This window comes from Sminthopsis crassicaudata, chromosome 2 (genome assembly GCF_048593235.1).
Source record: "Sminthopsis crassicaudata isolate SCR6 chromosome 2, ASM4859323v1, whole genome shotgun sequence".
NCBI classification, from domain to species: Eukaryota; Metazoa; Chordata; class Mammalia; order Dasyuromorphia; family Dasyuridae; genus Sminthopsis; species Sminthopsis crassicaudata.
In genome coordinates, this window is record NC_133618.1 from 254859249 (window position 1) to 254884219 (window position 24971).

At 33.5% G+C, this 24971-nt stretch overlaps 1 protein-coding gene across 8 annotated transcripts in view; it reads right to left on the reverse strand.

The window, feature by feature from the left end:
- The window catches only part of ZBTB46 (zinc finger and BTB domain containing 46), a 160494-nt gene that overhangs the window by 26796 nt on the left and 108727 nt on the right, over positions 1 to 24971 (reverse strand). For 5 of the 8 annotated variants that reach the window (XM_074288883.1, XM_074288882.1, XM_074288881.1 and 2 more), the window contains 4 exons: positions 23458 to 23742; positions 8874 to 9046; positions 7995 to 8043; positions 8 to 7903 (listed from right to left, as the gene is read on the reverse strand). In XM_074288883.1, the coding sequence (XP_074144984.1) occupies positions 7347 to 7903; positions 7995 to 8043; positions 8874 to 9046; positions 23458 to 23742 (1064 nt within the window). In that variant the 3' untranslated portion in view covers positions 8 to 7346. Of the gene's footprint in view, positions 1 to 7; positions 7904 to 7994; positions 8044 to 8873; positions 9047 to 23457; positions 23743 to 24971 lie in introns of those variants that run through there. The other 3 variants (XM_074288885.1, XM_074288886.1, XM_074288884.1) reach the window with 1 other exon arrangement.

The window sequence follows — 24971 nt, forward strand, 5'->3', positions numbered from 1 at the left end:
ATTAGAACATGCAGTACTGTTAGAGACATCATCTTCCAATGTCTCCTTAAAAAGTCTTTTTTTGCTACCTCAGATGACTATCTCATGGATTACGGTATTTGACAAAAATTCAAAGGCAACAATGCTAATATAATTTTAGCAGGCCATTGGTGGCAACAAGGATGAGGTGGGTCCAGGTTAAGGAAAACCAGAGGAAATCCAAAAGCATATTGTTAGCCAATCAGCTTAACCTCTGGAACCTAGCAAGAATGTTAACCAAACTACTAAACAAAAACAAAATTAATTAGACTTTTATTTCCATCTTCTATTATCTTCTATTTCCATCTTTTTTTTTTAATTTAGGAGTTTAGAAATAATTGAGTAGTCCAAAGGCAAACACCATGAGTGAGAACAAAGGAACCTGATAATTCACAAACTGAAGAAGAGTCCTGTGTGGTTTCACTATATAGCCTAGTACAGTTTCACTGTATATTCTAGTACAGTGATATATAGCAAGATATCTGTGCTGCGGAATCTTTGTTCAAATGAATTGAAAAGAAAAATCTAGAGGTATGTTACAGTTAAAAAACTCAGGACACTAACGTGTTTCTTAAACTTGGCTCACTAGGAAAAATGCTAAGAAAAAATGTAAAATGTACAAATGAGACTGCTCACCTTACATCCTTTGCTTTCCTAATAGGTTTTCATTAGCAGATTAGACTCTTTGAAAGCTCTCTTCAACCTAGAAATGGTTGCCTTTTATCACAGGCAAAGCCACATGTATAACAAGTTCTAAAGAGCTTAATAATCTACATTTATAGCTCTAGTATTTTTAACCCTGGAGACCTGGCCACCAATATTATCAATAAAAGGATATTCTAGTACCCAAGATGTTTGCTTTCCTATTGCTTAGTATACATTAGCTACTAAGCTTTTTTTTTTTAGGCACTTAATTGTCCACCACATAACTTTCTTGCCTGTGAAAGCCATTTGATCAAATGTATATAAAAAACTATGAACCATGACTTATTTTATGCTGTGACAAACAAAATGTGGAGTGCTTTGTTTTAAGACCTTGTCTCATATTAAACTTAAATAATCAATTTGCCCTGTTTTGTAGGTGTTTAAAGAAGACACTTTAGGAAACCCATCAGCAAGTTTAAAGAGCATGAAACTAAAATCTATGTCTGATGATCTTCACAAGCCAGCTAGGAAAGACATCTAACATGGGTTGAACAAAAACATTGTATTCTGGCATATCTCATGGCTCACCATGAACCAATTATTAGTCAGTCTACATAAAGCAGCCAGTTACAAGCATACGAGGCGAAGTGAACATAGGTCAATATAGCCCATGTTAGCATTGAGGACATTTGTAATAAGATATTTAAAAGAAGTAAGCCCAGCTCAGTCACTTCATGTTTTTGTACCCAATTGTTTGCTTCTGAAGGAGTTCTTTAATACTAATAACATTTTTATGTATCCCAAACTTCTCCAAAGTAAGCCCAAATTCCTTTGGAAGAACTAGTTTGAGTTCATCCATCAAAACCCCTGGGCTTAATTTTAAGGACACTAGATAAAACAGTTTCCAAGTAATGCTGTTTCACACATAATCCAGTTTGCTTTCACAGAAGACATAGTAATGGGGATAGAGGTGGGAGGGCACTTATTTAGTATAAATTAGATGGATGGCTAATCCCAAACAATAATAAAAAACCCTCCCCTCCATCTTTTAAAGGTTCTCAAGAAAAAGTCCTACACTGTCCAATTTCTATTCTCTATGTATTCCACCACAATGTATAACAGTAGAGATGGGACAGCAAGGTAGTTTTAATGCAGCGTATCATATCCAAATCCTGTATACAATGCTTATAGCCAAATAACTACTAGTAGAAAGTACAGCCACAAGTTAGAATAATTGTACACTTCAGGGATGGGGAATTATCAGTGTTTTTCATTGATTGGCAGAAAAAAGGCCTCATTGGTTTTTAGCATATGAGAATAGCCAAGACACAACTAGGCTTCACAAAGTGAGCTCCTCCACTTGAGCATGCAAGTTACTATGTAGGTATTATTTTATTCTTCCGTCTTTAATGGATAGACCACAATTTGTAAATACATGTAGGAGCATGTCTGTGCTGGGAGGTAGGATAAAGCACATGCAAGGGGATGAAATGATTTAACTATACTGCAAATTTTCTGGGACAGTGTCATAAATACCAATTTTATTTGTAAAGTTCTTATAGATACAACAGTATAGTATCACTCAAGAAGTTGTGGATCTTTTCTTGATTTAGCAGTAATATTTTTTTCCTGTTATTCAAGAAAAAAATTCAAATAATCTCTTATACTTTGAACCAAGAATCAGTAACCCCTACCTCATGCTTTTATAAAGATAAAATAAGCAACATAAATGTCTGTCTTCTTTCATTTTCCCAGTTTCTAATCTCTTGTTGGACTTAATTTGATGACCAAACAAATGATACCATAAATTATCTAAAGATAATATTTAATACAACAAATTTTAAAATTTCCATTTTCAGATGGGAAAAGCAAAACAAGAGAAAGAGTTTTAGTTACTTTATTAAAATTGACTTGCAGGTGTAAGGGAAGAACATTCATGTTTTCTGTTTCTACTTTTATAAATACTCAAATACAAAAATATTTTTAAATTATTGCATGTTTTAGGTTTCTGAATTTCATAAAATTGGAATATGTTAAACATTAAATAATACAAATCTGAAAAAAAATCATATAGTAGTGTGTTTTTTTCTTAACAAAGTTAGGATCATCAATATGATTTCCTAAAATATTTGTTGATTGATTGACTGATCTGACAAAGTTTGGCATGAGATAATTTAGCATTTTCTCCCTAAAAATCCTGCATTGAAAAAAAATTAGAAATACTTCATACTTAAAACATGCATTTTACAAGGGTATCCAAAAATAAAACATTTTTTTATTTTCTCAACTAATATTACCAAGATCACTGAGGTAATTTAAAATTGATTATGCATTTTAAGAATAATTTAGCACCACCTTTTAAAAGGTTATTTTACAGTCAATGTATTTTAGAAAGAGCTGTGTATCACATAGTTTTATTTTCATAGACACAGATGAATAAACTTTTAAATACCAAATAATGCAACACCAATCAAAGTATACAAAAAAAAAAGATGAATGTCACCAAAATCTTTTTAAAGCCTTTAAATTACTCATTGTAGCACCTGGAAATCTAAGGCACTTAATTAAAATATGTAGCTATATTAGAAAATTTTTTAAAGAAAATTTTCTAGAGAGAGAATTTCCAGTCTAATTCAGTCTAAGTTTTTCAAATCAATAATAAAAATATCACATTTTGCTTGGCATAAGTTTATATAATGAAGAAAGCTTGATCATAACATTTATCTATAATTAGAATTCATCTACAGAAATACTGCTTTAGTAGTCAATGCCAAATTCAAAGTATATATTCAACCCTTGTCAAAAGCCACACATTTAGTTCCCTTCCTCCCCAAACTGACCACAGGTCCTGAGATATTTGTGCAAAAAAATTCCCAAATTCTGCAGCCAGATTTCTATCCTATACAAACTTCTGGTACCCCCTTCTGGGAGAACTTGTTTGCCCTATTTTTTATACATTCCCATTATGTACTTGGTTGCTGGAGATGCCACATTATTACACAAATCACTCAACCTTAAAATGAAATGATCAACCCTGAATCTTTTCTTAAGGCACTACTAGAAATTAAAATCCTAAGGAATCTCCATTAAAGGGGAAAGAAAGAATAACCATATTTTGCCAAACAATCCCTGAAAATGAAGTGCTTGTATTTCAAAAATTTGTTTTGAGTTATTGTGAAGGAAAACTTATGTAGCACATTTCAAGGCATCAATGAATTATGTCTACAATTTTTTCCTCTAAGCAAATCCTTTACAACTTGAAGATTTTAATCTTACTATACTTACTATAACTCTCAGACCATACCTTCAAGTCTTCTCAACAAAATATTACAAAATATCAATGGGAGATTTCTCTCCTGATTATCTTTCATAAATACCTTTTGAGGATAAAGCCCCAATTTGTAGGCTGTTACACACTCAAGCTATTTCTTATTGGCCTTAGTTGCTATTATACAAATAACTCAAACCTGTCTCCAGTTACATAATTTTGGTAGCAAACCAATTCGTGGACAACTGGTCATCAAGATCCAAAAGGAACAGAAATTTAGGGACCTGGAGATTATGAAGTTCAGCTTCCATTTTGCAATAAGGAAATGAAGGCCCAGAAAAACTAAGTGATAGCAACATAGTAAACCCAGGTTTCTAAACCCCCAGTAGAGTTTGGTATTTTTCCTACTTGACCATAAAATTTGCATTAGAGAGATAGTTGTATGTTGAAGTGGAAAGACCGTGTTTTAAGAGTCAGAGAATTTAAGTTTAAGTGCTACTTCTGATCCACACTATGTATGTTATATTACACGAGTCACTTAACCTCTCTGTAACTCAATTTCCTTATCTATAAAATGGGGATAATATTATTTACATTCCACCTCACTCTCAGGGACATTGTCAATAAAGTGTATAGTATACTTTAAGGTGCTATATGATTGTTGTGGTTTTAAAATCCAGTATAAAAGCTTTCAGTTGCAATTAGATTAATTTGTGCCAGAAAAAGACTTTAAAATGTTAAGCATGAAAATCTCAGTATGAACTATCATCTCTTCAGTCTCAAGGAAGAGTAGGCATCCATATTCAACTTTGACAAAAATAGAGGATGATTTAAAAGAAATGACTATTGACAAATTATTAAAATATTTTGAGTTTCATTTGTATAGTGGAGATCTTTAGACCCTCCTCCTAGCACAGGGTTATTGTGACTGAAGAGCTTTGTAAACTTTAAATCACAGATGCAAAATTGGAAGGATCTTACAGATAACCTCCTTATTAGCCAGATGAGGAATTCTGAGATCAGAAAGATTAAGTGGCTTGCCTAAAGCTCTGAGAAGTAGTTAAGTGGCAGAGCTGGGATTTAAGACCAGGTTCTCCTTAAATCCCAAATTCTAAGCCCAACCCTTCTTCCATTGTCATTTTGGTGCCTCCAGATGTTGTATAAATAGGATTGTTATCAGAAGATGAAACAAACTTTGTGGTAATAAATACCCTTAAATTATATTCTTTTTCTTAATTCTATCCCTGAGAAAAAGCCACTTTACAATTTTCTAAAAATATTCAAATGCATATTGAAAAATAGATTCTCTTTAAAATCTCTAAAATTTAATGCCTTAGAGAATGAAATTCAGTAGAACTGAAATACAGAAGACAAATAACCAACTGATCTTACATTAATGTCTATGAGATGGGTGATTCTAATGTTTTAACAGAATTGTGGAATCTGTGCCTTAAATCTTTGCCTTTCTCCCACCATCATGAACCTACTCATTTATCTTTTTAAGTACAGTTGAGCTACAAAATTTTAAACTATTTTGGAAAATCAATACAACATTTATTACTGAGAACATGGAGATCACCCTACATGGTAGTGAAAAGCTCAACTGGTAGGAGGAAAATGCCATTTGGGAGCAAGCTTGAGGACAATTTATAATGCCTCCATTCTACCCTCATTATCATTAGACTTCCTACTTTAAATCTTCCACGTGAATTAAAAAAAAAGAAAAGTTTTAACCTCTAATAATTACTTTTCCTTCGGAGACAGACTAGTGCCACTACTCTTGTTTGGAGTATAGTTTGTTTTCCCTCCCTGAGAATGCTCAAATTTATGCTTCAGAACAGGGTTATGTGATTAATGTAGAATAAGATCATAATATCTGAGGCAGTGGGGTAAAGCAACTCTATAAGAAAAAAATTAAAGCTTCTCTCTCTCTGTATAATTGGCTTCAAACTTCTGAAGGCATTTAATCTGTATCAAAGAAAAATTTCAAACCACAGAAAGACTGAAAATACTGGTCATTTCAACATATAAAGAGACCATCACACCATGATCATTTTTTGGTCAAATATTGTAATAAACTGGAAGAGGTACAAAGGAGAGAACTTGAAAAAAAAAAGTCAAGCCTTCCCTTCTATCCACTTTCAGATAATCTCTCCGTGCCAGAAAAGACCTGAGCTCAAAAATCAGGCATTCTATAGACAGCATGAAATAGCCCAGGAATCATGGCATAAATTAAACCTCTGGGCCCTGAGGCCAGGTGTTGGAAAGATCTCCCTGCACAGGCAGGTGATGTAGTGGGTACAAGTATTGGACCTTGGAGTCAAGGAGAACTGAATTAAATTCTTGTCAGACACTACTAACTGTGTGACCTTGGGCAAGTCAATTAATCATACTCAGCCTCAGTTTCCTCATTTATAAAATAGAGATAATAAAAGCACCTACTAAATAGGGTTATTCTGAGTATTAAATAAGATAACATGTACAATGTTTTACAAACCTTAAAGTACTATATAGATGCTACTTATATCATCATAGTTCTGGTCAAGTTGATGGAAGAAAGGAGGGAAAGAGGAAAGGAAAAGAAGAGAGTTTGATTATGTGAGCAGAAAGGGAAAATTAAGGGAAGGTGGGAAAGAAGTATATATTGGAAAGTTGTAGGAAAGATAACCAGATCTAATAGTATCCTAACCCCCCTTGAAAAATGCACATACAACTTATCCTGGATTTTTTCCAGGGTTCCTCTGTACTGTGGAGGCTGAATCAAATGTAAACTGTTACTCTGTACTCCTTCCAGTCTCTAAGGATATGCAATTCCTGTCTTAAATGAATAGAACAACAATTTAATAGAACCATAGCTAACAAAAAACAGAACCCAAAGAACCATTATCAGAAATATTCTCATATGAATAGTTTGGGAACGGCTTTTGGATCTTAAGAGGTTTTCTCAGTCATAACAAGTCAGATATCATTGCCAACAATATCTTCAAATACAAAGGGCATCTCATATGCAAATACATTCACAAAATTAATACACTTTGGCTATTTTCTATTCTCCTGGTTTTCCAGGATATGATGGGACTTTTAATTACAAATATCAAAGGGACCGGGCTCCACCCCACTCCCACAGTTGAAGTCACATTTTCAGATCCTTTTAGATGAGTCGGACCTTAACAAAGTAGCTTGGCTGGAGATCCTAGCTGATTGTTATTCAATTTAAACTCGGGCATCTGGAGCCAAAGGAGCTCCTGATCCACCATGTGAGCATTTATTGTTTTCCCTTAATGATAAACATGGTTCAGCTGAATATAAGGTTGCAAAATAGAAAGCTAATCATTTAAAAGTAATAAGGCAAGCTTCAAGTCCATCTCCCACCAGACTTGCTATTTTCTGTCTTCCCCTGTCATCATTTTATTAATCAACTACTTTCCTCATCTGGTTCTATGATAGCCGAAAGCTCTTCTGCCACTGCCTGGGAAGGGCCCACGTAGCACACTTTGACATGGGTGGTAAGGTTTTTCTGGGTACCAAAACCCTTGCCACAGAAGAGACACATAAAAGAACGTTCTCTTGAGTGCACTGATAAAAGGTGTCGGTTCAGGTCTGTCTTGTCCCGAAATAACTTTAAACAGCAAGAGCACTGCATCTTCTTGTGGTTGCAGTGAATTGTTTTTTCGTGTCTATCCATATTGGACTTCAAGGTGAAGCTGGCTGGGCACCTGGAACACTGGAAACGGTCAAGCTGACCTGGCTGTACATTATCAGCCAAACTACTGATGAGAGGTCGAGAATAATCAGTCAAGTCAATTGGGAGAAACATAGAAAAGGCATGTTTCTGGATGTGCTCCCTTAGCTTTTCTGGACTGGCCAGAACCCTCCCACAGAAGCCACACAGTGTTCTCTGATTCAAGCCAGGATCAAGAAAGAGGGTTTTGGTGTTTAAACAGACATCTTCGGATCTTGATGCACTTAGATCTAAAACCAGAAATACATAAGTTAGAAACTCCCAGTGCACAATAAAATGAAATATAGAAATAAATGAGTTTTAGCCTGACCTCCCATTTACCTGTATCAGTGTCCAGTTGCCACATGGTGAAAAGCCTCTTACAGGTGGCCTGTGAATAAAGAGTACAATTAATTTTGCATGAACTCATACAAGAACCAAACACCAAGTGTTAATAGTAGGCAAAAATTTCCCACCAAAAACTATGGTTTGCTTTGAGAAAGAGCATTTAAGAGGATGTCTAGCTCATGCCTATTAGTTTTTTCAAGACCAAAATTATATTAAGCTTTTGGGGTTAAAAACAAATAAATATGCTCAACATTTATCTTATAAGTAAAAGCTCTCTTTGTAAACTCTGTGTTGAGCCGTAGTCTGGCAGATGGTGACCTCTCCACAGGGTACAGAAGATTATAAATAAAGGTTGATTTGTTAGAAACATAAAACTATTTTGGTCTTTGTAGAAAATGTCTTAATATATCTGATGATAATTCATTTTTAAGAGGTGAGATTTTCTTTTAATACTAATAATGTTACCCATTGCTCCACAACTCACATAATTTTACTTTCTTCTCAGTTTAGGTTCAAGGCAAATTTTTAAAATTACATTAATATTAAGGATCAATTCAACTTCAAGTCAGATATTAGTACAATAACTAGTTAACAATTTAAAATACAGAACTGTAGCTATTTTTTCTACCAGAACCTGATTGAAGATGTAGAAAAGAGAAGGTTAGGTGTGTAATAAGATAATATGACTTAAAACATTACTTTAAAATTCAGTCAAGGAACATATCCAAGTAAGGGTTTTAATCTGTTTAATCTGATACTATATAATTAAAATTTGCTAGTCAGAGATAAATACCAAAACTATTAATACAAAACTGTACTCAGCTTGTAAAAGAAACCCAGTGCTAAAAACCATAGCTATCTTTTTACTCTTACCTGAGCTGAAGGAGGCATCTCTCCCTTGATCATAGTTTCTGGTGACATTTCACCAGAATGGTAGATCCCAGGGGGGCTCTGATTGGAAAGGTGTGATGAAGGCAGCTGGGGAGATGATGCTTCCACTTTGCTATCAAATTCGCCCCATGAACGATTCAAGTTGGTGCCAGGCCCTGGGGAACACAGGAAACGAGTCTCACCCACGTGAACTAGCACCAGCTGGTGGTTTTTTAAAAGGCCCTGAAAGGCACTGAATGAGCACTTGTAGTTTTATCTTCTTTCAGTGGGAGGGAGCACAGCAGTGCACTGGTGCCAGGGTTTTTGTTGGAGGTGGGGTTTTGGATAACTTTAATCAGCTTGCCCACCCAAAATGCCAGTTGTCTCTGCATAGGTTGTCTGGGTTGGGGGTTTCTCTCTCACAGCAGCAAAATGGTCACTAAAGAGAGTTATAGCACAGAAAGTTGCACAGCACTGGAAAAACACGAGTACAATTATTTTTCTTGATTTTAGAAAATTTACTTTCTAAAGTATTCCAAATGTATTCATCTGATATTGAGCTATAAGTACCCTAAGATTCTTTCAAATTATGTTCTAAGAAAATGCTAGTATGAAATCTATCATTTCTAGACTTATTTTTTAAAATGGTAACAAAGACAAAATCTTCCCATCCCTAAACAAACAAAAACACATCTGTTTCTCTCACACCCAAATTCATTTCTAAATATTCATGTTGGGTTTTTTTGGCATCTTGGAGAAAAGAGGATTGAAAAGAGAGGGCTCCCCTCACACAAATAATGTAACTGCTTTGTTGATTTTCTTAACCAGCTATATCTAGAATTATGTTAATAATGTTTTTAAAAAATCCTTGGTAATGCCTTTAGAAATCTTTCCCCTTTACAGAACAAAAGGGAACATGATATATTTTCATATCCAATTAAGGCAGGAAAGTCAGGTACTTTATTCAAATCAAGTTAAGAGATACCTTCGATAAATATTTTGGGAAATGCTTACTCTTTTAGAAAAACAACTTTGAAAAAGAATGACTCCACGGACCAATCCACATTTTCAGCCAATTCATAACTTCTCAAAGAGCTTTTATAGATAGAACACAACCCTTTGACTTTCTATCATAGCATTTGTATCAGTACAAGTCACGCATGACATACCATGGATGTGTGCTTTCCTTAATATGATTAATTTTGTTCCAACATGTTTTCTTAACCTGTGTAATTTTTGTTCATGTTATCCCAGAAATATTCCACAGGACCTTTTCAACACAGATGTATCTAGGAATCTCCAAATGCTAGAAGCCAATTTCTTATAACATGCTTTATTCAGTGGGGATGTTTCCTTTTTAGTTTGTTGCATAAAACCAACTATTGTTCCTGATCTCAGAGATTTCTTGATTTGACTAGAACTTAACTCATGATAAAATCCCCAAATGACTTCTACATAAACAGAATCCATGATAAACTTATGTTTTTTTCTGTAGTATTTTGTAGTGTTTCCATTTTGTTGTTGTTCACTCATGTCAGTCATGTTGACTCTTTGTGACTCCATTTGGGGTCACTGGATACTGGAGTGGTTTGCCATTTTTTTCTCCCATTCATTTTACAGATGAGGAAATTGAGGCAACCAGAATTAAGTGACTTACCCAGGGTCACACAACAAATAGAGTCTGAAGTCACATTTGAATTCAGATTTCCAGACTTTTGGCCCAGCACTCTATCCACTGAACCAGCAAGTGTTTCCATTAAATGTATGTTTTTAATATTTACTTCTGAAGGTTAGGATGTCTTAGCTCATGGAAATCAACAAAATCAAATTAAAAGATAAATGAATAAGACCTCCGAGTGAGGTGGCTAGTGCTTGATGATATGTTGCTACTTTCAATTACTAAGTTAAGCATGAATCTTTGACTAAAATGACCAAATCAATGTGCTTATCCACAAAAAAAATCAAACTACAGCAGTTTCTAAAAATTCTCTGAATGACTCGGAATAGAACTCTAATATGCAATTGCTCTGTACCTTTAGTCATGTAGTTTAATGTTATCTAAATTAAAATATTTAAAGCCAATATTACCTGCCTCATCTTACAAAACTGGTATAGACAGACACTCTTTTTTTTTTTTTTTGGAGGCTGGGGTTAAGTGACTTGCCCAGGGTCACACAGCTAGGAAGTGTCAAGTGTCCGAGACCAAATTTGAACTCCTGAATTCAGGGCTGGTGCTCTACCCACTGCGCCACCTAGCTGCCCCCCAGACACTCTTTATGCTACAATAATACAATCCCTGTCTCCTTTCTTTTCACACCTTCCCTCCCCCTTTCCCATTATTTCTCCCTGTCTGTCTATAAAATCTTTAGAGCCAAGAAATTCTGACAAGGAAAAAAATGCTATATGTGCTTTATTAACTTGATACCAGTCAAGCATTAAGGTTAGTGGTTGTGTCTTCTTCCCTATATTCCACAATATCTCCACTGTGCTTAGTGGTGTGTTAAAAATATTAATGGGAAGCCAAATGTATTTAGTCCTTGATTATAGTAATGATTATAACAATGAGAAATATAGACCATGTGTCAAATGCTGCTCATACTAATAAACTTTGTTAGATTAGAAATCACATTATTACCAATTAAACCTAAGGAAGGGAAGGCAAAAGGTTAGAGGAGTGAAAGGACATTAACAGGCATTTTCAAATTCAATGATGCAAAACAACAGAGATAAATTTAAACAACAGGAATATAGAGAACCAAGTTCTACATTTATAGTTATCATAGAGTAAGTTAATAGTGTAGGATCTTTCATTACCTCTGGTATTATTAAAGAAAAGTAAAGTTGTCTATATCTTTTTTAAAAAACAATTTCAGGAAAACTCTGTAGAGAAAAGATGTTATACACACACATACAAACATAAACATATATGTGTAAATTTCTACAGCAAAAGTTAAAATGTTTCCTATCCAGATCCACAGAATTGAATTCATTAGGGATTTCTATGTTTTTATTCAGAATAATTTAGACCACAGACTACTCCATTTTTAAAGACATTCTGAAGAGATTTTCAGGGTCTCTCTTACTAATTAATCTTACTGATTAATAGTCTGAACTACGTTCTTCCAACCAAGCAATTTGTAACAACTTTTCATAAATAATATGGAGCATCTTATCAAATACAAAAGTACTCAAGTAGCACCAAGTTCTAGCACTTGGATTCTTATGACATTTTTGTACTCAGTTAATTTTTAGTATGTGTGAAACCAAGTATTAGATAAAACCAAACCAGAGAAATGCAGATATAATGATGTGTTTTTTCTATGTAAGATAACACTCCTGACCTTCCTGATCCACATGTGGTGGTAAGACACGAGTCTGAGTTACTTTTTCAGAGGTGAGAATGCCTTTGTTCTGAGTCAGTCATGCTTTTCATTCACATCTCCAGGTGGCCGATAGTATATTTAAAAAAAAATAACTTCTCAGGCTTTGGACACCAATTGTGGACACAGAAGAAAGGAAATGTAACCATTCTTTATGGGACTTGAACCTATTTCTTGGGTCTCGCTGGCCCTGTGTTAATGAATAGATGGCATGAGGCAGGAAGGAAAGCTTTGAATTTGGAATGAGAGCTCTCAGATTTTAATCTCAATTCTGCTACTTAAAACTTGGGTAAACTTGGATAATACCATCCATCCCTTTGGCATCAGTTTCCTTATCTGCAAAATGAGAGGGATGGGCTGAATTACTCCTAAGGTCCTTTCAAGCCTAAATCTATTATCTTCATATTATCATTTTGTGGGTTAGTATGTTAATGAATCCTCCTTTGTGGGAGGAGACAATTTTACCACTAAATCGTAAATACCATATAGCAGTATTTTAAGGACCAACAAATTCATTAATGAAAACACTTAAATGTTGAGATGTAAAGTGGTATTTTGTGTGTGTATGTAGATGTTATTGAACAATTTTTTGATATATCATAGTGTAGGCATTGTCCTAAACACATAACTCTTCAGGAAAATTCTATTAAAATGCAATGCAATAATGAAATTCTTTAAAGAACAAAATCTTTCTCCCATCCCCAAAGATGTGAGAATTTCTTTTTTTTTTTTTTTTCACCTGGAACTGCGATTTTAAGTTAGGGAATTCTTGGTAACTAAAACCCTGTCAGTGCAAACCAGCAGCAGTTTTTCAACTTCAGATCTTAAAAAGCTTCCTGGAATCATTGAAAGATGAAGTGATTTCCCCAAGATTATACAGAAAGTCTATGTAAAAGGCAAGACAGACAAGTCCTTCTTGACTTCAAGAGTGGACCTCTATACACAATTCTGAGCTGATCCTAATATATGAAAATATACATATATTATTTAATATAATAAAATATAGGAAAGCTAATTTATTTAAAACATTTCCAACTTTAAATTAACATTATTTCTATTCATAGCAAAACCTCTAGAAACAAAATATCTAATGCTAAGCCTGAATAAGAAAAATTCTCATGTTTTTTCACAGTATACTTCAATGAAACTAATATGTAAACTGCATCAATAGCTAAAATGGCAAAGCTTATGAACAGCAACCACCAAACTCAGATGCACTGATAATCAAAGAACAGTGCTCTATTCTCATTAAAAAAACCAAAATCAGACCGGTAGATCAGTGGAACAGATTAGATACAAAGGACAAAAAAGGGTACATCTATAGCAATCTAATCTTTGACAAACCCAAAGATTCCAACATTAGGGATAAAAATTCATTATTCGGAAAAAACTGTTGGGAAAACTGGAAATTAGTATGGCAGAAATTAGATATGGATCCACACTTAACACCATATACCAAGATAAGATCAAAATGGGTCCATGATTTAGGCATAAAGAGGGAGATAATAAATAGATTAGAGGAACAGAGGATAATCTACCTCTCAGACTTGTGGAGGAGGAAGGAATTTATGACCAGAGGAGAACTAGAGATCATTATTGATCACAAAATAGAAGATTTTGATTACATCAAACTAAAAAGTTTCTGTACAAATAATACTAATGCAAACAAGATTAGAAGGGAAGTAACAAATTGGGAAAATATTTTTAAAAACAAAGGTTCTGACAAAGGTCTCATTTCCAAAATATATAGAGAACTGACCCAAATTTATAAGAAACCGAACCATTCTCCAATTGATAAATGGTCAAAGGATATGAACAGACAATTCTCAGAGGAAGAAATTGAAACTATATCCACTCACATGAAAGAGTGTTCCAAATCACTACTGATCAGAGAAATGCAAATTAAGACCACTCTGAGATACCACTACACACCTGTCAGATTGGCTAAGATGACAGGAACAAATAATGACAAATGTTGGAGGGGATGTGGGGAAACTGGGACACTAATACATTGCTGGTGGAGTTGTGAAAGAATCCAGCCATTCTGGAGAGCAATCTGGAATTATGCCCAAAAAGTTATCAAACTGTGCATACCCTTTGACCCAGCAGCGCTACTACTGGGATTATATCCCAAAGAAATACTAAAGAGCGGAAAGAGACATATATGTGCCAAAATGTTTGTGGCAGCTCTTTTTGTTGTAGCTAGAAACTGGAGGATGAATGGATGTCCATCAGTTGGAGAATGGTTGGGTAAATTGTGGTATATGAAGGTTATGGAATATTATTGCTCGGTAAGAAATGACCAGCAGGAGGAATACAGAGAGGCCTGGAGAGACTTAAATCAACTGATGCTGAGTGAAATGAGCAGAACCAGAAGATCACTGTACACTTCAACAACAACACTGTATGAAGATATATTCTGATGGAAGTGGAAATCTTCAACATAAAGAAGATCCAACTCACTTCCAGTTGATCAATGATGGACAGAGGTAGCTGCACCCAGAGAAGAAACACTGGGAGGGGAATGAAAATTGTTAGCACTAATATCTGTCTGCCCAGGTTGCATGTACCTTCGGATTCTAATGTTTATTGTGCAACAAGAAAGTGATATTCGCACACATGTATTGTACCTAGACTATATTGTAACACATGTAAAATGTATGGTATTGCCTGTCGTCGGGGGGAGGGAATAGAAGGAGGGGGGGTAAATTGGAAAAATGAATACAAGGGATAATATTATAAAATATATATATATATATATATATAATAATAATAAAAAAAAAAAAAAAAAAAAAAAAACAAAATCAATTCCATTTGTCAATTTCTAAAAATCCTTCTCTTGCAGGTATACACTTACATATACCTGAGACAAACTCATTATGTGAAGCAAACTGCCTAAACTCTTTGACAGAGGCCAATGACATCAAAGAAAGAGAATAGGAATTTATGGACAAAAATATTTACAGTAGCTCTTTTCATGATAGCCAAAAATTAGACTTGGGGAATAGCTTCCTAGTGGAGAATAGCTAGACAAATTGTGGCATAGGAATCTAATGGATTCTTGTGTCATAAGAAATGATGAAATGGACAATTTCAGAAGAAAGTGGGAAAACTCTCATTAACTGATAAAAGAGTGAGGTGAACAGAACTAGAACAATTTATATGATAACATTATAGAGAAAAGCAAGTTTGAAAGGCTAGTTCTCTGATCGATGCACTAAGGAGTCCAAAAGAATGAAGGTGAAACATATCACTCATCTCTTGAAAGAAAAGTGATTAATTTAAAATGCAGAGACATACATTTTCTGACATATGTTTTGCCAAACTAAGTTGATATGTACTGAAAATTTTGTTTTTCAGATTTAAAAAAAAATTGCTCCACTGGAGGAGGCAGGTTAGTGGGAGGCAAGATAAATTTCTTTCTTTCTTTCTTTCTTTCTTTCTTTCTTTCTTTCTTTCTTTCTTTCTTTCTTTCTTTCTTTCTTTCTTTCTTTCTTTCTTTCTTTCTTTCTTTCTTTCTTTCTTTCTTCTTTCTTTCTTTCTTTCTTTCTTTCTTTCTTTCTTTCTTTCTTGTTTTTTGCTGAGGTAATTGGGGTTAAGTGACTTGCTCAGGGTTAAACAGCTAGGAAGTGCTAATGTCTGAGACCACATTTGAACTCAGGTCCTCCTTCAGGGCTGGTAGAGGCGAGATAATTTTTTTTTTTTTAAATCACAATCATAGACTTTGGTGCTAACTATCCCAAACTCTTAATTTTTTTATGGAAACTGTAGTGTAGAAGGTAAAGTGACTTGCCTGAGATTGCAGTGAATAAATGGCAGACCTGGGATTAAAGCCAATGTGTTCTAACACTAGATAAAAAAACAGTTTATATTATATTTATTCTACATCTAATTGCCTTTTCCCTATACATAGAGTTTGAATGAAAATAGAAAAGGACAACTAATATCTACACAGACACAAAGCTTGAGGTATATGGGTATTCAGGGAATATCTCTGATCTGACGGTTTGCCGAGCCGTTTTCAGGACTGCTTGTTCACCTGGTACTAACTCTTATTTGTGGCTCTAAGAAGCTGCTACATTTTCAAGCTCAAACTCAATGTCATATATTAAATCGATAATTTGATCATGATAATTGATAATACTATCTCTATGCTAAAAAAAATTAAATTATGCCCTTTCATTTTAGTATCAGGGGCTACTTTTTATTATTGCTCTACTTTAGCCTCTCTTGAAAACATTTCTAAACATGCTAAAAATAAAGATTAGGGTGGGTTTTTTTTGTTGTTGTTGTTTTATTTTCATGTGGAGATTATGTCCAGGAGCTGCGTGGTTAAGATTAACAAAATTATATTTGGGATGAGATCTGGTATTGAGTGTATCTTCCAAGTGAAAGTACAAAAATGACTGCTAACATGCAAGACTTGGTTTTCTTTGATAATATCTCATTAAGAACTCATGAGTCACGTAATTTGAACATTATTGATTGAGTCACAGTCACACATTCTTTTTAAAAGAGAAGGGATTCAAAGATTAGGTTCCTGTTTTCTAGAAGGAAGCTTGTGTATCTATGCAGCCCTTCTTGGAAACCACAGAGCCATAAAGATGATAGTGCCCAAAAGCAGCTGCAGAATAATAGGGATGTTCTAGAAAAGTGGAAAAATCCTGAAACAAGCTTGGGCAAGGCCAAGTTATTGGAATGATGGAGAGAGGATCTAGGAGCTAGGGCTGAGTAGTAGGCAATGTAAAATCTCTAGTGATCTTTAGTTATTTCCCTAATGAGAAAGCCTTAGCATAAGCATAGTGTTAGATCCCTGGGGAAATTGGGACTCACTAGTGGAAGTGGGGGAGGGATTGATTTTTTTTTTTTTTTAGCAATCTCAAGTACATTCATTTAGGAGGGAGGGATCAACCACAGAATAGTTTCTTCGAGAAAACTGAAGGTCCAACAGAGAAGTAAGGAAATTATCTGGACTGTTTATGGGCTTGGGTATAAGGCCTTTCTCTGTTTTTTTTTTTTTTCAAAGTTATGTTAAACAAAACTTGTTCTATATTCAATGTATTGTTAACTGGAGTGCTTACAAGGAAAGTGAGAGCTCTTTGAGCTTTTCGGTATGAACCTAGATACAAGGTATATTTCATATTTCTAGGAAAAATTGTCAGGAAAGAGTAAAATGAATCAAATTTTAATGTTTTTGGAGAAGATTCTCAGTGGTGACACAACCCAAAAAGTAGTTTGTGAAACACTTTCCAGCCTAATCCTGGTCTATGAAGAGCCAGATTTTTTTGGTTCTGGGTCAGAAGGCACAAAGAGCTTTATGTTTTCTCTTTTTAAATTTCATTTTCACAAATGAAATTTTTTTTAATGAAATTTCATTTCCCTACCCTCAAAAGCCTCTTGGATAGCTACAAAGTTAGAGATGAAATGAAATAATCTATTAACCTAATATATTGTCTATCAGCTCTTAACATTAAAGTTGCTAGGTAAAATAGATATAAAAGCTACATAATACAATTAAAGAGTTTTTCTTTCAAATTTTCTATTAGTTCCAAGAAAAAAAATTTCTTTACTTCCTCTTTTCTCAACAAGGTCATCCTTATTAAGCAGCACAGTTTGGTTTCTTTTAGTAAAGAGGGATATAAAAATAAAGCGATAATATGGATGGAAAAAATTAGTTCACAAATATCAGATGAGAAAGACAGTTAATTTGTTATTGTTGCTAGTCATATAAATGCCAAATTAATCTAGAAATTCTGATGAAGTATAAATAAAATATGCATTAGCAGTGCAATAGCCAAAACCAAAATGAAATCAAACAAACAAAAAAAAAAATCACTCCACTTTTATCTCAGTCCACATTAATTGAAGTATGTTATCCAGAACTAAGGAAGTGATAGTTTATCTGTACTCTGTCTTGGTTAGACCCATATGGGTCTATTTTCTATTTTCAATTCTGGAAGCCAAATTTTAGGAAGCATAGAAAAACTAGATCCTGTTCAAAGAAAGAATAAATAAAATGGAAAACCTGAAACCATGTCAGATGAGAATTGATTGAAAAAGGATGTTTAACCTGGAGAATAGAAGTTTCAAGGGAGATATCTGTCTTAAGAGTATTTGAAGAACTGTCATACTGAAGAAAAACAAGACTTATACAATTTTTTCTAGAGGGCAGAGTCAGGAGCAATGAGTACAAGTTACAGAAATAAACATTTTCATTGTCTATAAATAAAAATGTTCTAACAACTAGGGTTATCTCAAAGTAGAACAGATTATCTAGGTAGAGAGTGACCTTCTCACTAGTCAATAAGCAAAGACTGGATAACAACTTGTTATGGATGCAGAAGCAATTCCTTCCTATTCCAATGATGAGATTCTGGGAATTTTTGGAAAAAAAAAAAGTGAAACAAAGAAGGAAGAAATAACAAGCCAAGAGTTATTTAAGTGAACACTGAAAGATATTAAAAACTATTTTAGTTTATAGGGAAATACATAAAAATTCCTGAAAATATTTCTGTACTATCAGTGCTTTCTGAATAAAAGATAGGTAATTGCCTTGTTCTTTAATACTACCTTTTAAATTTGATCATGCTCCTTATTTAGGATGATTTGGGGAAGTGTTATTTTCAAAGGATAATAAGTTTAGTAAGAATATCTCCCTCCAGATCTTATAAATTATTACAGGCAGTAATTCCTGATTTATAAATAAACTTTATATAATGAATAAATAGCTGTCTTTGGTCACACATACATACACACTTCTGAGAATCATTATAAAGGAAAAAAACTTGGATTTTTAGAGAATTTTTTGAGTATAGAAGTAGAGAATGAGAAGAAATTATTAAAAAAAAAAACTTAAAGAGACTGATTATAAAGGCAAACTTAGGCAGAACTTTACTACATAATGGTGTGGCTCCTTCAATTATTTCACTCATACTGCTTGAATTTTTTCTATTTCAATTCTATTAATTAAGTATTCTTTTGGGTTACTATTCATCTTCTTGGAAAATGCAAATAACTCTGGAAAGTTATAGGGCTATTACATTTAAAAGAAATCAGACTTCTTCAAGATACATAGGTAAAATTAATTATTAAAGAGATTGGAAGATTTGGGGGAGAAGAAACAAATTTGGAGAATGATGCATTTCTGAGGATAAAATAGGTACTAGTAGATATTGCTCTAAACAATATGAGAGCACTGGGTATCAAGGGAAGAAGATACTAAGTAAAAGAAGTGGGAGATACAAAAAAGTTGGTGAGTTGAAGTCAAAGACAATTTATTATGGGCCCTTCCCAGATCAAAAAAAAAAAAAGTAAAGAAAAATCTCTTTTTCAGATAATCAGGGAAACTATATTTTTCTAAAAGATATCAATGACAAGTAATATAAAAATTTTAGAGCAAGTTTCTCTAATAAAGGCCTCTTTTCTCAAATACATGGGTAACTGAATCAAATTATAAAAAATAAGAATCATTCTCCATGGTCAAAGGATGATGAACAGGCAATTTTCAGAAGAAATCAAGGCTATATATAGCCATATTAAAAATGCTCTAAAACACTGTTGAGTAGAGAAATGCAAATATGTAACAACTCTTTTACAACCTTTCACCTATCAGAAATGACAAATGGTGAAAGGAATGAAGGAAAAATGGATAAACTAATTGGTGGAGTTGTGAAGTGGTCTAACCATTCTAGATAATAATTTGGAACTATACCCAAAGGTTATAAAACTGTGCATATCCACTATTAGGTCTGCACTCCAGAGAAATCAAGGAAAAGGGGAAAAGGCTTATTCATTCCTTCCTTCATTCATTTATTTGTTTGTTTATTGCAGCTCTTTTTGAGGTGGCAAAGAATTGGAAATTAAGAGGATATCCATCAATTGAGGAATGACAAGTTATGGCATATCTTTGTGATAGAATGCTTCTGTGGTATAAAAAAATGCAGAAGTAAATAGTTTCAGAAAAATATGAACTGATGCAAAGTGAAATGAGCAGAAGCGGGATATCACTGTACACAGTAATAATAATATTACAGTGATGATCAACTGTGAAACACTTAAGATACTTTGATTAATAAAATGATCTAAGACAATTCTGAAGGATTCATGATGAAAAATATTTCAGAAAAATTTCCAGAGTGAGAAGTGATAAATTCCGGGTACAAATTGAAGTATAATTTTATCATTTTATTTTTTTTAATTTTTTTATGATATGACTAATATAACAATATATTTTACATTATTTCACATGTATAACTGATCAATTATTTGCCTTCTCAGTGAGTAGGGGAGAAGCAAAATGAAGGAGAATTTGCAATTCAAATTTTTTAAAAGAATGTTAAAATTAAATAATTAAAAATTTAAAAAGACAACCTCTTTTTTCTTTTTTCTTCTCTGCTAAAACAGTTCTTTTATCTATGGACCCAAAATTTAGGACAATACTACTTCTTTTTTTTTTTTTTTTTTTTTTTTTTTGAGGCTGGGGTTAAGTGACTTTTGATCAGGGTCACACAGCTAGGAAATGTTAAGTGTCTGAGACCACATTTGAACTCGGGTCCTCCTGAGTTCAGGGCTGGTGCTCTATCCACTGTGCCACCTAGCTGCCCCAACAATACTATTAATATCAAAGATTACATTGTAGTTTAAGTACATTTTCAAGGATTAGCCTGAGAATCTAATTGCTTAGTTATAACGTGATGCTATGGAAATATACATTCTAAATCCCAGACTTTTAGAAAAGCTGCCTGATCATTAATTTGAACCCCTTATGTTTTATTTTAAGCAGTCAAATAAAATAAAAATATTCATAAACTCTAGCTTTCCAAAGAATAAAAAAGGCAGAATCGATAAGTATTTTTTGAATGGAAACTATCAGTAAGGCTCTGAATTAAGCACAATGGAGGACACTTACAAAGACAACTTCTTAAGAAGCTTAAGATTTAATGGAAACAAAAAAATTACATATGTGAAAGATTTAAGAACATTTAAAACATAAAAATGAGTCTAAAACACCATAATGCAAACTAGGATCACAAATCAAATGCCACTGGGTTTTTATATCAAATGTCATTAAAATTTTGTAGAGAATTCACATTGAAGAAAAAATGATGTTCACTAAGTGAAAAAGTGATCTGTATGGTACAGTAACTCTATAAAAAATAACTGCTAAAAATTAGCAAAAAAAAAAAAAAATCCAAATGCCCATGTGATCTTAGTATCAAAAGGGATTTAGAAGTTATCTAGTCCAAACCATGCCTTTATAGGGGTCTCCTCTACAATAATTCCTCCTAATCTTTGTATGTAGACTTTGAATGAGAGGGAAGGCCATTTCACTTCAGTTAATAAGTTTTTACTTATGGCAAGCATAAAATTATTCTATTTGTAAATTTCCTTGGTTCCCACCTTTTTATGGATTGCATATGTGGAATATTTTCCATCAACCTTCTTTATCTTTGCTAATATCTAGGATCTAAAATCCAAACATTGACAAAAACAAACATATTGTAGAAAACTTAAATGACAAAATACAATTGGGAAGAAAATATATATAATATCTTCCCAATTCTTTATTTAAAGGAACTACAGTTTTCTTTAATATCTCCAAACTAAAAGTTAAAAAAACCCAATCCTTTAATCTTATTTAAAACAAAGTTGGAAAGAGATTTAAAATCCTATATTACTAGTAAAAATTAAAACAGATACATTATTATTATCCTCAAGATAAAAAATGACTGGTAACTTTTTTAACCTCCATTATTCCAATTGAAAAAACTAAATCTATAGCATTCATAAGTGTCAAAAAATAAAATTAAAGAGTTATTCTCCTGACTTTGTAAGGTACTGAGAGAAATGTCAACATATCGGATATACTTAAGATAATACAGATGGTCTTTACAAATCAAACAATAATATATTCTGCTCTCTGAATTTCCTTAGTATTGAGTACATTTAATTATATCATCTTTTCTCATCTAATATACATCTCTCTCCTACTCCTACTTACCATGTAACAACATAACATCCATCACCCAAATGTGAAGAAGCATATAAGACAGTGATGCTTTCTTTCTTTCTTTCTTTTTTGAGTAATGCTATTTTAAAAACTTATTTTTTCACATGAGAAATCTCTCATTGGAGAAAGCACAGACTGAACAAACTTATTCAGAAGCAGCTGTGTTATTCTACCAATTTATGTTTTAAGAATATCATAACAAGGAAGAAATTAGTTATCCTAAAATGAGTGAAGTTTTGTGAAAGAAAATGTGGTATAGTCCAATGACCATAATCTGAATGATATTTTACCTTGAATCACTCAATAAATACTGTAAGAGGAGAGTATATACTCTTTAGAATATTCAAGCCACTAGACAGAAATAAAACCATAGAATAAATTCCCTTATAGAATCATTGTCAATTAAAGGAATATTGCCCTTACTTCTTATAGTTTCTCACAGTAGCTTATTAATTCTTCTGAACAACCAGAATTCATTTTATCACATTTAAGTCCAGCCAACTTGAAAAAATATTTTACATAATGCATTTCTAATCAGTATTCTCTGATATACACACACACACACAATATGCACACACGTAGCACTTCTGCATTGGTTCTATTTAAAAATTATTTTTCAATCATTCTCTCTCATATTGCAGTAGAATAAGAACAACAGAGAGCCAGCAGAGGGAGCACAAAATCTTAGAATTTATATTCTACTATATCTATATAGTTTCTCAAAACTTCCTAGAATGTTAAAGTTTTCCAAGGTAGTATGCTACTTTTTTATGTCTAACTAAATTTTGCATACAATTTGATGGGAGTCTTTAAACCTGTATTTGAAATGTTTTAAATATTACTATATTTCAAAATGATTAGTCTATAATAATTAATGTCCTTCATGGCAATGATTACTGAGTGGATTATCAGTTAAACTCTTTCTTTTAAAAATTCAAGATATAATTTTCACCATAATTTTTCAACACATAAACTTTCTCTTGTGATATTTAAAAAACCCAACATCTAAACATATGGAACAATTAACTACTTAATCTTGACCTTAGAAGAGCACAAGAGTGTCCACTCTCAAACAGCATATTGAATTTAATAAATGTGATGAGGCTTAAATTACTGCTTTATCCCCCTTGAGACTTTCAATACAGCTTTTGAAAACAAAACCAAAGGAGAATAGGAAAAAATATATATATAAACTTACGAGATAATGAATGTGTGCCTTTGGGCAAGTATTCAAACAGCAGAGAGCTATCATCTCCTAGCATATCTGCTTTGAGAGACAGCAAGCTGTTTTTACTCATGAGAGCCGCCCGTAAATTAGCAACAGCTGTAGCCTGGTGCAGTGCGTCTTCTTTCTCTGGGGTGAGGGGCTGAGACAGGTAGCTAGCTTCTCCTCCAAGGAGGGCCTCATCAGCATTTGCATAGAGGTCAGCTCTCTCCCCCCGGCTATCAGAGCTGCTGGGTTCTGTCACTGTCAAATCAGCATCTGTGAGATTTAAAAAACACTATTAGAAAACAGATTTTTAAAACTAAAAGGGAAATGAGACAAATTTATGAAGACCAAATTTTTCTCTTTGTTGCCAGAATAAGGATACCCTACTTATGTTTGGGCATAAGTCAGTAGTCAATTTAATTGTATCTTAGTAGGTATATTTGAAGTCATTCAAAAATTTCTAAATTGCCAAGAATCTGAATTAAAATAAATCAAATCCAGCTTTCTGGTTTAGTAGTGGAAAGTAGGACATAAGTTGCATCCTATCTAGACTGCTGACTAAAGATCACAAGACATCTACATCCTACTGCAAAAACTAAAAGCATCAGGGAATGAGAGAAGAAGCTACATTTAGAACAATAGGGTAAAGAATGAAGGCAGGTATCCATGAGTAGATGTGGGCCTGTCTTTGGCTGGAATACTGTGAAACACTCTGCTATGCTTCTGTTTCTCCATCTATAAAAGATGAAGAGGTTGCCAAGACTTGTGGATAAAATGAGATGGCTGATGGGAACTAGGAAGACAAGTGAGCTTAGGACAGGAGTTCTTCACTTTTTATATGTCAAGGTCCCCTTTGACAGACTGGTGAAGACTATGAATCCCCCAGCCCTTTTTCAGATTAAAGTTTTAAAACAAATAAAATAAAATGCATAGGCTTACAAAGGAAACAAATTTACATTGAAATAAAGATGATGTAATTCCTCTCCCCTTCAGAAGATCTTGTGATCTTAAAATGTGATCCCTTAAAATCTATCCAAAGACACTTTAGATGTTTATGGATCCCAGATTAAAAATCCTTTTGTTGGGTGGTCTCTGAAACAACTTCAGGAAGTTGCAGAGGGAAAGATAATAAAATATTGGGTGAATATTAAAAGGAAAATAAGATTAGTTAATATCTACCCCATAAAAAGTATCAGTATATCTTGCCTAACACCTTAACTAATTCCGGAAAACATGATGTTAAGGTGAAGCAATGTTACCAGAGTCAATTAGCTCCACAGGAATGGATATAAATGGACACCCAGTTTAATAAATTTACTGTGGGGTTTTGGTGTTAATGATGTAAATGCAAAATGATGTTGGTCAAGTCAACAAGTCTACAAAGGGAATCCATATGAGAAAAGAATGTGATTTTTAGTAGAGAGTGCTTTCTTGCATATTACAAAAAGAGTAGTAGTATCCAGAGGAGAGTGACACAAAGAAAGCTTATAAAGGAAGACATG